This window comes from Caenorhabditis elegans, chromosome V (genome assembly GCF_000002985.6).
Source record: "Caenorhabditis elegans chromosome V".
NCBI classification, from domain to species: Eukaryota; Metazoa; Nematoda; class Chromadorea; order Rhabditida; family Rhabditidae; genus Caenorhabditis; species Caenorhabditis elegans.
This window is the reverse complement of record NC_003283.11, coordinates 3,459,741-3,471,434: the sequence shown is the minus strand read 5'-3', so window position 1 is coordinate 3,471,434 and position 11,694 is coordinate 3,459,741. Positions and strand designations below refer to the sequence as shown.

The 11,694-nt window shown below is 35.1% G+C and overlaps 4 protein-coding genes and 1 non-coding gene across 6 annotated transcripts; 3 read left to right on the top strand and 2 right to left on the bottom strand.

The window, feature by feature from the left end:
• Window positions 1-552: 552 nt before the first annotated feature.
• On the top strand, window positions 553-1,990 carry srbc-29 (Serpentine Receptor, class BC (Class B-like); the record flags this gene model as incomplete). The annotated part of the gene is made up of 6 exons (NM_001322521.2): window positions 553-647; window positions 699-775; window positions 824-1,188; window positions 1,505-1,612; window positions 1,659-1,757; window positions 1,799-1,990. The coding sequence occupies 6 exons, from the start codon at window positions 553-555 to the stop codon at window positions 1,943-1,945; spliced, it is 891 nt and encodes a 296-aa protein (NP_001309469.1). The 3' UTR covers window positions 1,946-1,990.
• An 882-nt stretch (window positions 1,991-2,872) lies between these two features.
• gst-33 (glutathione transferase) lies at window positions 2,873-3,984 on the top strand. The gene is made up of 3 exons (NM_071567.4): window positions 2,873-3,005; window positions 3,270-3,663; window positions 3,715-3,984. Exons 1-3 carry the CDS (start codon window positions 2,946-2,948, stop codon window positions 3,900-3,902), a joined length of 642 nt encoding a protein of 213 aa, NP_503968.1. The 5' UTR covers window positions 2,873-2,945; the 3' UTR covers window positions 3,903-3,984.
• A 1,258-nt stretch (window positions 3,985-5,242) lies between these two features.
• On the bottom strand, window positions 5,243-7,621 carry slc-28.1 (the record flags this gene model as incomplete). Of its 2 annotated transcripts, NM_071566.5 has the most annotated exons (8): window positions 5,243-5,369; window positions 5,423-5,694; window positions 5,742-6,010; window positions 6,248-6,429; window positions 6,488-6,908; window positions 7,008-7,149; window positions 7,192-7,366; window positions 7,430-7,621. In NM_071566.5, 8 exons carry the CDS (start codon window positions 7,599-7,601, stop codon window positions 5,296-5,298), a joined length of 1,707 nt encoding a protein of 568 aa, NP_503967.1. The 2 variants fall into 2 exon arrangements, with proteins under 2 accessions (NP_503967.1, NP_001309638.1); NM_001322519.1 differs by lacking the exons at window positions 5,742-6,010; window positions 6,248-6,429; window positions 6,488-6,908; ... (1 more) ...; window positions 7,192-7,366; window positions 7,430-7,621 and having other exon boundaries at window positions 5,296-5,369; window positions 5,423-5,681.
• Window positions 7,622-7,991: 370 nt separating this feature from the next.
• On the top strand, window positions 7,992-8,012 carry 21ur-8722. Its single transcript, NR_068666.1, has one exon.
• A 336-nt stretch (window positions 8,013-8,348) lies between these two features.
• On the bottom strand, window positions 8,349-11,216 carry slc-28.2 (Sodium/nucleoside cotransporter). The gene is made up of 9 exons (NM_001322518.5): window positions 11,141-11,216; window positions 10,975-11,094; window positions 10,753-10,927; window positions 10,546-10,687; window positions 9,585-10,187; window positions 9,268-9,536; window positions 8,830-8,920; window positions 8,600-8,780; window positions 8,349-8,556 (listed from the first exon to the last, which is right to left on the bottom strand). Exons 1-9 carry the CDS (start codon window positions 11,208-11,210, stop codon window positions 8,480-8,482), a joined length of 1,728 nt encoding a protein of 575 aa, NP_001309639.1. The 5' UTR covers window positions 11,211-11,216; the 3' UTR covers window positions 8,349-8,479.
• Window positions 11,217-11,694: the final 478 nt, after the last annotated feature.

The following is an 11,694-nucleotide window of genomic DNA, read 5'->3' as shown; positions in this document are numbered from 1 at the left end:
ATCAAAACTAGGGTTTCGTGGGAGGTGGATAAACGCCAATTGCCGTTAATGAAAAATTTGAATATAAGTAAAACTGTTCATTTTTGCAATTTTTCCAGTTTTTCATAATTTTTTCAAAGAATGTCCTCCTCAGTTTTCATGATAATTTTAGGAAAATTTCTCGATTTTGCTGCTTAAAATCAAATTTTCAGCATTTTTTTGTAATACAAGAAAGCTGTTGGTAATTGGCAAATTGGTGAAATTCCAGTGTGCCGGTTTGCTGAAGTTTTAATAAACGGCGACTTTTTTTACCTAAAAAAAAATTTTGCCTAAAAATATTGGACCAAAATAGTTTTCACATATGATCTGAATATTAAATGTTTTCATTTTAAAAAAATTAAATCCTTTCTTCCTCCCTATTCACATTTTTAAAAAGCACATGAGAGTGAGGGTTTTTTGCCGCTTCAATAAAAAGTTTTGCCTTTTTTTCGCTGTTTTTTGCCGAATTTTTTGCCGCTTTGCTTTCAACAGTAACTGGCGGAATATTTATGATTTTCAGGAAATTAATCCATTATGAATACCATCCTTGTACTGGTACTTGTGACTGGTATAGTCTGTGCAATATTTGATGTCCTACTTAATCTCAATTTAGTATGGATAATTGTTTTGTGAGTCTAATTTTTGCATGCCATTTTTCTCATTATATTCATTTATTCCAGGAAAAAATCCCAGCGGAAACCTGAAATGCGATTATTTTATTATCGATTCGTTCTGGACGTTTGTTTTGGTCTGTCGTGTAAGCTTAAACCAGTGTTTTCTTTTTTTCTAATTAAAAAATTTCCAGTGTTGTCATACATCAGTTTCCTTTTATTTTATTCTGAGAATTCATTGTTTATGGTCGAACATCGCAGCTTTTTAATTTTTTTGGGCCTTCCTTGGTATATTGTCGGATCATGCCGTTCTATAATCGCACTTTCAATTGCACTAGAACGAGCCACTGCAGTGTACTTTCCAATTTTATACAGAACTAGTGCTCAGAATGTTCCGAAATTTTTAATTTTCCAAGTTGCCCTGGTATATGGCTCTTTCGATTATATAGTTCTATTTGTATTTTGTGACTGCAAAACAAATTTAATTCCTGAAAACTGCAAGAATTTCGGTTGTGCAGTTAACAAATGTTTCTCCAACTATTTCAGAATTCAAAGAAGTGTAAGTAAACTATACAATAAGCAGCAGACATTTTTCGGTTTCGGGCAGTTTTTGAGTTTTTTTGGGAATTTCTAACTCGATAAAATATTTCCACCTGTCAAACTTGAAATAATAGTGAAAAAGCGGAATAGGGCAAAAGTGTAAAATTATGGTTTTTAACCCGGGACTATTTTGGCCTCCTAATAAATTTCAAATATTTGTTTCTGAAAAAAATTTTGTTTCTAAAAATTCAAAAAATCTGGAAAAAAAAGTTTACCAGGTGAGACAGGAAATGTTTCTAAAACTTCCAAACACAACAAAATTCTATTCATTTCAGACTGTATTTTCCATCAACGTATTTGTATCTATACTTCTCTTTGTCAATTTATTCCTACGAAATCGGAAATACTTAAAGAAACATCCAATCAATAACAAACCTACAAAAGTAAAAACATGTTACTAAATTATTTTTTCAATTCCTCAATTTCCAGGCAAATCGTCTGGCATTACTGGACACTTGTACAGTGTTTTTATTTGATTTTCTTCCGGTCTTTTGCGGCGGGATGTGGCCTAACATTTTTTCAATTGAAGTAAAAAATTTTTATTTCTAAAATAAGTGCACCCTTTACAGGTTCTGGGTCCTTTTACAGCGGTAATGAAAACCATCGGATGTGCCATAGAATCAACAGTCGTCTCAAGTCTCTTGTATTTTGGAAAGCCAAAAAGTGCAAAAATGAAAAGTTCGGTCGCGGTTGGGCAATTTAAAATTTCCAGATAGCTTTTGAATTTTTCGATTTTTTATAAAATAAAACATATATTTGTATCGGAATGCCAAATGACGACTGCAAATAAAATTTCATTATGGTATTTAGGCCCTTTTGATAATTGAAAAATCGAAGTTCCAACCAGGAGTGGGCGGCAACGATTTTTTCAGCAAATCGGCAAATCGGCAAACTACTGGAATCGAAAATTTCCGCCAAATCGGTAAACTGGTAAACTGTCGATTTGCCGAATTTACCGGAACAACGGCAATTGCCAAAAATTTTCAGAAAATTGTAGTTTTGCACATTTTTTTGTTGAAAATTTCTGAATTTTTATTTTAACCGGCAACATTGTACGCATCTCATGTATGCTCTTACATCTATTTTGGAAAATAAGCAAATTCCTTCGAAAATATCTAAACCAAACGAGACAATTTTGTAAAAGGCACAGTTTAAAGTGTTTGCGTCTTATAAAAAATCGCTCTAAAAACTTCCGGCAAGTTGATGTTGGGCAAACGGCAAATCGGCAATTTGCCAAAAATTAAATTTTCCGGCAAATCGACGAATCGGCAAACCATATTCAAACCCCAATAATTTTAAAATACAAAAAATTGAAATTAATTAAAATTTAAAAATCGCAGTAAATTTAAAGTTTTTGATTGCACTTAAAAACGTATTTCAAATTATTTTCGAGAAATTTTATTACAATTTTTCAAATCCAAAGCTTAAAACTCTCACTTCCTTAAAATAATTTTCTTCCTTCATAATCTTCACCCACATTCTACGTCATATTGGAGTATGTGTTTCTCATGCTTTGTGCCGATTATTTGTCTCACTCTCTACCACTCTCTCATTCTCCAATACTATTTTCCGTGCCTAGTTTGTGCCTAGACCCGAAACTGTGTACTTTCTGTTTCTATGAATTTTTCTGATCAAAATGTGACTGGGTGAGTATATAAACAGTTTTCGGAAAGTTTTTTCCCATCAGATTCTAAATTTGACACACTCGAGTTCAACATGACCAAGTACCGTCTTCACTACTTCAACGCTCGCGGATATGCAGAGGCTTCGAGAGCTGTAAGTTTCAACTTAAAACAAAATTGTCTAAATCCAAAATTGGTTACTTTTTGTGAAATTTTGCTTCTGAAGGTAAAACAAAATTAGAAGAATAAATCGTAGGAAAAAAATTATCTGGATCGAATTCCAAAATTTTTGAAAATCGGAGTTTCACTACTTTTTGACTACCCATAAAAATTTCTAAATTTTTAAAAAATTTCTACTACGAGACTTCAATTTTTTCGAAACCTTCCACATTTTTTTATTAACTGAAACTCTCTCCAGATGTTCCATATGGCCGGCGTCGAATTCGAAGATGTCCGATACGAAATCGATGACTGGATCAAGGAAGAAAACACCCTTAAAAACGAGATGCCGTTCGGGCAAATGCCTGTGCTAGAAGTCGACGGTGAGAAGATCCCACAATCCGTTGCAATCGCTCGCTTTGTTGCCAATCAACTTGGATTTGCTGGACAAACTCCGGTAGAGAAGGCCTGGGCTGACGCATTCACCGATCTTTACAAGGACTTCTTGATTGACATGAAGCCATGGGCAATGATTGCCTTTGGGTATCCTGGTGCTGCTGGGGATCGCGACGAGTTGAAGAAAACTTCGTTGGACCCTGCTAAGGAGAAGTATTTCAAGCTTCTGAGCAAGAGATTGGAGAAGAGCAAATCTGGTGAGTTGGAAAAAATAGAAGGCGTTGAAAAATTATATCATTTATTTCTAGGATTCCTCCTGGACAGTGGAATCTCGTTTCCCGATCTCTTCTTCTTCGAAACCACAACTTCTTTGATTGAGTTGGAAAAAGGATTTTTGGGAACCGATTTCCCAGTAGTCAATGCCTACTTCAAGCGTATCGCTGAGCACCCGAAGCTCAAGCCATATTTGGAAACAAGACCATACTCTTCAAAATAATTTTTTTTGGCTATTTGAAATGTTTTTTTCATGAATTGTAATGTTTTTGTAAACTATTTGATAAATATGAACATTGGAAATGTAGAAAAAGTTGAGAAAAACTTTATATAAAAATATGTTTTGCCTGAAAATTATACGTAAAAATTTTTATGAAAATTTTCAAAAAAAAACTGAAGTTTGTAACGAAACTATTAACAAACATTTGCAAAAAAATTTAATTATTCTTATAAAATGCAGTTTACCGGTTTCAAGCGATTCCGAAATGGACGCAGCAAATTCAAAATCTAGGAGTTGTTTAGCGCGCCCGACATATTCTGGGTTCCACCACCCACTTAAGAAACATAATGAATGACCGATCCCGAAAAAAGTCGGACGCGCAAAACGCCTACCTTTCGCTCACAATCAGTTTCGAAGTTCCCAAAATATGTATAATTTAATTATTTTTTTTCCGTTATATAAAACAGTTTTGAATTTCTCAATAACTCAATATACAGGGTGGGCCAAAAGTATGGTAACACGCTTGCAGCTCTATAACTTCACGTGTGGAGAGAGTTATTACATCAATTTGTACAAGTTTTGTTCTCCATAAAATACTGACCAGATGAACGTTTTGAATTTTCAAAATATCCCCATCCACATTGCTGCAGGCCTTCAGAACTTTTGAGATCACGATCTTTTTGGCACGCAAGTTGGCATTCTGCGGGATTTCTACATTTTTCTCAAGGAATCCATTAAGTTTCTTATAAGTTTTTATAGTTCAAAGAATGCTCTTGGTCTGGAGATTCTTTAAAAACAAAAACCCAAAAAATTTCTATCGTGGTATTTCTGTCATGGACTGTGGCAGTAGCTGAAGTCTTGAATGACACAGTCACCAGAAAGATGGATTGCGAAACCTAAAAAACTGAGTAAATTTCGCAAAGTTGAATTCATGAAATATTCAAAGGTTATTGCTAGGCGCCAGTGCCGACACAGAAAATTTTTATAGGCTACAAAAACAATCAAAAGCGCTTCTTCACTTCTTTAACTTTGAATTTAACATAAAAATCATATGTACATCTGAAAATTATTGGCGTGCGTGGGAGGTGTGTTTGTGTGGGAAGTGCCGCGTGCCAAAACACCGTTTTTTCGAAAGGGTTCGCTAAATTGCCGAGGTGATTAAAACCGCACCTTATTGGGAAACATTGCAAATTTTAGGTCAAATTGAAGGAAATTTATTCAGCTATTAGTATTCGATAGAAGAATGTACGTATAACGTGGCAGACGCGCGAAAAGCTCATGTAAAAGAGCGCTTCATGTGTTACCATACTTTTGGCACACCCTGTATAAAGTTTATTCAAAATTTTCATAGTTACAAATTAAATTACAAAACAAATATCCACAACACACCCTCATATCATGAAGGTATCCTAAAACACGTGGAATTCGAGTTTGCACTGTTACAAACCACTGGATCGGAAATTAAGATTCCTGAAAATTTTTTCAAATTAATAAATTTAACTTCCTATTCAAAACCCTCTAACCTGCAACAGTAGCATTCATAAAACAAGCGATGGCTCCTGCACAAAGAGCACGGAGCATAACCTTGGAAGCCACGGTTTTCCTCCCTGGAGCCAGACCTCCAATAACTTCCATTTGAATCCCCATTGAGCCAAAATTGGAGAATCCACAGAGTGCGTAAGTGGCAACTAGCACTGATTTGGGATCCAGCTTGCCTTCTTTTTGAAGTTGACCCAGTTTATCATATGCCACAAATTCGTTTACGGCAGTTTTGGAGCCCATAAGTTGAGCCACTCTTTAACAAATATGTGTGTTTTTTATTCGAAAACAAACCTAACTCACAACAAGGTTTGATTCGAATTATTGGTAATACCCATTATGTATGCCAACGGGAAAAATGCATAACCAAATAACATTTGAAAACTCCACCCATCATACCCGATTAGGTCACCAATGTAGAAGAAAATTTGGTCCAGCAGAGCTAATAGAGACATGACTACTACTAAAGTTGCTCCAATTGCAAAAACCGTAGGGACTAGAGCAACTCCCGCCGAGCACAGAGTATCGAAGAATCCTTTTTCGTTCTCATGGTCCAGCTCGAAGTCTTCTTCCTGGAAAGGATTTCAAGTTTCAAGATTTTATCTAAGTTTATCTAAGTTTATTTATCTAAGCCTCTTTGTCGGACTCGTGAAGGTCCCGACCTTTTTTATTGTTTCGATTAACTTTATTAAAACAATAAATTCACTTATGGGTCATCCTCAAGGCAATTAAAAAAATTAGACAAGCATTTTTCTATGTTTTTGTATGTCTGTCTGTCTGTCTGGGAAATATTTGACACAAAACCTAACCTTGATAATTGTCTCCTGTTCTTCTGGGTACATGAGTTTTGAACACGCTAATGACATTGGAGCTGAGAGAATACTTGCGGTTAGAATCGATTCTGGGCATGCTCCAAGAGCTACATAAGCGGCGAATACAGTACCACCAGTGCATGAGAATCCACTAGTAAGAACTGCGAATAGCTCGGAATCTGAAACAGAAAATAGTATCAAGGTTCCTTATGGGATAACTGAACACTTCAAACTCACCAGTCAACTTCTCCAAGTATGGCTTAATCACCAGCGGAGCTTCAGTTTGACCAAGGAATGTGCACGCCCATGAGTACACAGATTCCACTGGCGTCGTACCAATGAGCACTTTCATAAACCATGTGCTCTTTTTCAGTGCGATTTGAATAATTCCAAAATAGAATAGTAATGCTACAACCGCCGAGAAATAGATCAGTGTTTGAAGTGAGGTGAATATAAAAACAGGTGCCAAATCACAAATATTTGGCGGTCCCGCAATAAACCCGAATACGAACTTTGCACCGACTTGAGCATACTCCAGGAGTCCAATAATTAACTGGGATAGTTGATCGAAAAACCAGCGACCAGTTGGCCATTTGAGGACTATTAAAGCAAGGCAATAGTGGAATATAAGTGCGGATGTGACGATGTTCCAATTGATCTAAATATTTATAGTTCATGTGATTATCATTTAACTTTTTCTGGTAGGCCGCAACTAAAAGCAGGTAGGCTTCTTTGCGCCTATTTCTGGAAAACTTACCTTCCTTGGTCTATTCGAAAAAACGACCATAAAAATCACAAAAAATACGTAACCACCGAATCCGGTAAGTCTAGTCGGTTCAGACAGTGATTCTACAATGGTATAAGCGAACAAAGCACCAGCAAATGCTAGCTTAAACGTTCTGAAATTCTCATTATTGAAAATGAGCACAAGAACACCTTACATCGGAACAAAAGCTCGTCGTTTTGCAAAATCGTTTAGTTTTCCTGCAAAATCTGCATAAACCACCTTAAAGTTCTTTGTTCCAACTATAAAGTTGATAACGAAGCATAGCCAGAAAAATAATGTGACATAGATTAATGGAGACGCTTTTTGGTAATTGTGTATTCCCGCAGCTACTGAAATTCAGAAGTATTAAAATTTATTTTTTAATTCCAGGAAATGTAGTTTTGAAAACTTACTTAAATACCCGTGATATACCAATAAGAATGCTACAATTGCCGCCGGGCCAATGAAAGGGCAAATTTTTTGATAGATCCGTTGATAAAAGTTTGCATTGTGTTCAAGTGAGCTTTTGGTAACTGAAATCAGATTTTTTTCTTTATTTTGGTGTACTTTTTTATTAAGAACCATTATCGTAACTCCTTCCCGGTTTAAGCTCAAAAAATTTCACTTACTAGAAAGACTCCTCTCTAAGACACTTTCTCCATCATCTGCATCCCTTACCTTCATACCTGAAATTCAAAACTTTATTTTAAAATAATTGAGTACTGTTAAGGTTGATTAGCGTCGGTGGTGATTGAGTTTAAAATGGTTAAAAAAACATATTTTTCCATGTTTCGAGTTTTTGTTACTTTTTAAATTAATTTTTGTTTATTTGAATAGAATTCACATGTTTTCTTAAATCTTTTGGGTTTTTTTTTTAAATTGAAAATATCTAGTAATTAAATTTTTTTTTGTCAGTTGAAAAAATTATACTGTTGCAGAAAGCTATTATTTGTTCAAAAGAATCAGTGAGACTAATTGGTTTAGAAGGGAAATTGGTATCACTTTGAATTTCCTTTTTTGCTTTCCAAATTATCAATATAAACGTAAGAGTATTAAATCATTATAAACGTAAATATAATAATTTTGTGAGAAGCCAAAAACTATAAATATTTCAATTTCTCTGAAAAATATCTGTTTTTTTTCTTTTTCCGCACCTGACAAATACCTAACAAAAGGTTAAAAAAAATAAAAAATGCTTTGTTATGTACTTTTTCTGTACCAAACCCTGCCAACAATGAGAACAAATTGTAAGAAAAGCAAAAGTTTCTAAAACAGAACAGTAGATACATCAGTAAGCATGTCTTGAGCAAGTGTAAATGGAATCGAATAAAAAATTCACTGATAATATTTTATGGGCACTTTAGAGGTGTGAAGCACGTGGTGGTGCAGAATAGGTGTTAAAATTTTCAGAAAAAAATTTTTATACAATAGAATAATATATGTACATTAAAAAAACTTTGAATTTATCCGCTAGGAATCCGGAAACACGTATCACTTTTTTGAGATGACTGGCAAATCACTGGGGATGAGATCAAAATGCCTGCAAAATTTTTTATTTATTTTCAGGTGCAAAACCTCCCAACCTGCGACAGTGGCATTCATAAAGCACGCAATGGACCCTGCGCAAAGAGCACGGAGCACTAGCTTTGAAATTGTGGATCTTTTACTTGGAGCCAGACCGCCAAGAAATTCAATTGACATTCCCATTGAGGAGAAATTCGAGAAACCGCAAAGGGCGTATGTGGCAATAACGACTGATTTTGGCTGAAATTGTACTCAATTTTTGTTGAAAAAATTTGAGGTAAAAACGTACTTGGAGCTTGCCTGCTTTTTGTAAAATTCCCAAATTGTTGTAGGCCACAAATTCGTTGACCGCGGTCTTGGTACCCATTAGCTGTGCAACTCTGAAAAAATGTTATTTTCAAAACTGTCAAAAAATGTTTAAGTTGAAATTCGAATTTCCGAGGTACATTTTTGGAAAAAATAAAAGTTAAATTCCATTGGAAATCACCAAAAATAAATATTTGAGTTTCCCCGAAATGTGTTTTTAAAAAATTAAAAATTATTGGAGAGGCGATTGTAGTAGTATTGTAGGGTTACTGTAGAAGTACTGTAGAGTTACTGTAGAAGTACTGTAGGGTTACTGTAGTTTTTATTATCTTGGGTTAGTGGAGAGAGAGAGAGATATGGTACTGTAGTTGTACTCTAGGGCTACTGTAGGTGCACCGTAGGTTACTGTAACTGAACTCACAATAAAGTTTGATCTGAATTATCATTGACACCCATCATATAGGCCAATGGAAAGAACGCGTAACCAAACAGCATTTGAAATGTCCAACCATCGTACCCAATGAGGTCTCCGATATACTCCATAACTGCATCCAAAAATGCTAAAAGTGACATGATAACCACCAACGTTGCACCAATTGCAAAAACCGTAGGGACCAACGCAACTCCTGCTGAGCACAGAGTGTCGAAAAATCCTCTTTTGTCATTGTGCTCTAGCTTGAAGTCTTCTTCCTGGAATAATTTTTCAAGCTTTATAAAATTTGGTTCATAGTAACAGACCTTAACGTTCGACTCCTCGGTCTCTGGAAACATAATCTTCGAGCAGGCCAAGCTCATTGGAGCCGACAACAAACTTGCAGTGAGCAAGTAAATTGGGCATGCTCCAAGAGCAACATACGCTGTGAATACAGTTCCAGCAACACAAGCGAATCCACTGGTAACTATCGCAAAAATTTCCGAATCTGTGAGCTTCTCGATGTAGGGAGCCACCATCAATGGCGCTTCAGACATTCCAAGGAAGGTGCACGCCCACGCATTTACAGATTCCACTGGCGTCGTGCCAATGAGCACTTTCATGAACCATTGGCTCTTTTGTAGTACGACTTGAATAATTCCAAAATAGAAGAGCAATGCGACAACCGCTGAGAAGTAGATGAGAGTTTGAAGTGAGGTGAATATAAAGACGGGCGCCAAATCACAAATATTTGGTGGTCCAGCAATGAATCCGAATACAAACTTGGCTCCAACTTGTGCAAATTCCAGAAATCCAACTATAAGTTCAGCAAATTTTTGGAAGAACCACTGTCCTGTCGACCATTTTAGGATGATGAGTGCTACACAGTAATGCATGATTAAGGCGCTGGATACAACGGACCAGTTGATCTGAAAATCTACTTTTTTGATCCGCAGAAAAAAAGAGTTCAAATAAAAAATAATTCTAAAATTCGGGGAAATTTTTTGCCGGGAAGTGCAAAGTGTCCGATAAAAATTTTGGCCGGAAATTCAAATTTTCTGAGAATTTGTTTTGGAAGAGACCCAATTCTTCAGAAATAATTAAGGCGAAAAATCGAAATTTTCACAAAAAAAAGGAAATGTTTTTTATAAAAAATTCTAGGCAAATAATAAAGATTCGAGAAACTTCTGGAAGGTTCAAAAAAACTCTGGAAGTTTCGGAAAAAAATTAGGGTAATGTTTAAAAATTCTCATAATTTCTGAAAAACTGTAACTTTTTATGACTCACCTTCATTCTGTTATTGGAAAATACAAACATGAATAGAATATAGAAAACGTATGCAAAAAATCCGGTCAAACGGGTCAAATCATGAATTGAGTCAATAATAGTGAATGCTAAAAGAGCAAAAATAAATGCAATTTTGAGACTTCTGAAATTCATTTTTAATTTTTTTTTGTTTGCTGAAAAGAAAAAAAAAACGTTTTTTTAACTTACAAGGGCACAAATTTCTTCTGCTCTGTAATTTCCTCTAATTTACGCCCCACATCATCATAGACAGCTCTAAATGTTTTGGTTCCAACGATTAAATTTAATAAATAGCATATCCAGAAAAATAATGTTACATAAATTAATGGAGCAGCTTTCTGGTAGTTATGAATACCCGCGGCAACTGGAAATTTCCTAGTTAAAAGTTTTCTGAGGAGCACAAAAACTAACCCAAAAAACCATGATAGACCACCAAAAATATCAAAAGTGATCCAATTCCAAAATACGGCCTTATTTGTTGACCGAACTTTTCGATTATGTTCAAATTGTTTTGCAGACTTTTGGAGGTTACTGAAAAATCGCGAAATTGGAAAAAAAAACTAATTGAGTAACTTACAAGAACAACTCCTTTGCAACACATTTTCTTTTTGGGGAGTGCTATTTTCTTCCACATCACTAATTTTCATATCTTCCTGGAATTTTGAGTTTTAACAAATTGGTTGGAACTGCGCAAATTTTTTGCGCGGACTCAAAATTAATGCAAGTAAATAAGGAGCATTCTTCCGAAAAAAATTGACAGGAAAATCAAATTTACTGAAAAAAAGTTTGGCGGGAAGTCCAAATTTTCTAAAAAAAAAAAGGTTTGGCGAAAAATTCAAGTTTCCTGATTGTGAGAAAAAAATTTGGCGGGGAATTGAAACTTTCTAAAAACAAATTTTTGGCGGGAATTTCATATTTTCACGGAAATAAATTTGGCTATAAGCATACATTTTTTCCGAAAAAAAAATTGGCGGAAATTTCGAATTTTCGCAGAAAAATTGGAGGAAAAAAACAATTTTCACAGAAAACATTTTGGCGGCAAATTCAAATTCTTTCAAAAAAAATTTTGGCGGGAAATACGATAAATTTAAATTTGAAGTCACCGACCAATTGTAGAGACTAGCCACGCCC

What these genes read in the sequence shown, in the direction of transcription:
- slc-28.2 (NM_001322518.5), bottom strand. Translation starts at nt 11,210, where the DNA reads ATGAAAATTAGTGATGTGGAAGAAAATAGCACTCCCCAAAAAGAAAAT. An exon ending in GGTCTATCATGGTTTTTTGG is followed by an intron (nt 10,928 to 10,974) that starts GTTAGTTTTTGT and finishes GGAAATTTCCAG; the next exon opens with TTGCCGCGGGTATTCATAAC. An exon ending in TTTCCAATAACAGAATGAAG is followed by an intron (nt 10,188 to 10,545) that starts GTGAGTCATAAA and finishes GTAGATTTTCAG; the next exon opens with ATCAACTGGTCCGTTGTATC.
- gst-33 (NM_071567.4), top strand. Translation starts at nt 2,946, where the DNA reads ATGACCAAGTACCGTCTTCACTACTTCAACGCTCGCGGATATGCAGAG. An exon ending in ATGCAGAGGCTTCGAGAGCT is followed by an intron (nt 3,006 to 3,269) that starts GTAAGTTTCAAC and finishes AACTCTCTCCAG; the next exon opens with ATGTTCCATATGGCCGGCGT. An exon ending in ATTGGAGAAGAGCAAATCTG is followed by an intron (nt 3,664 to 3,714) that starts GTGAGTTGGAAA and finishes ATTTATTTCTAG; the next exon opens with GATTCCTCCTGGACAGTGGA.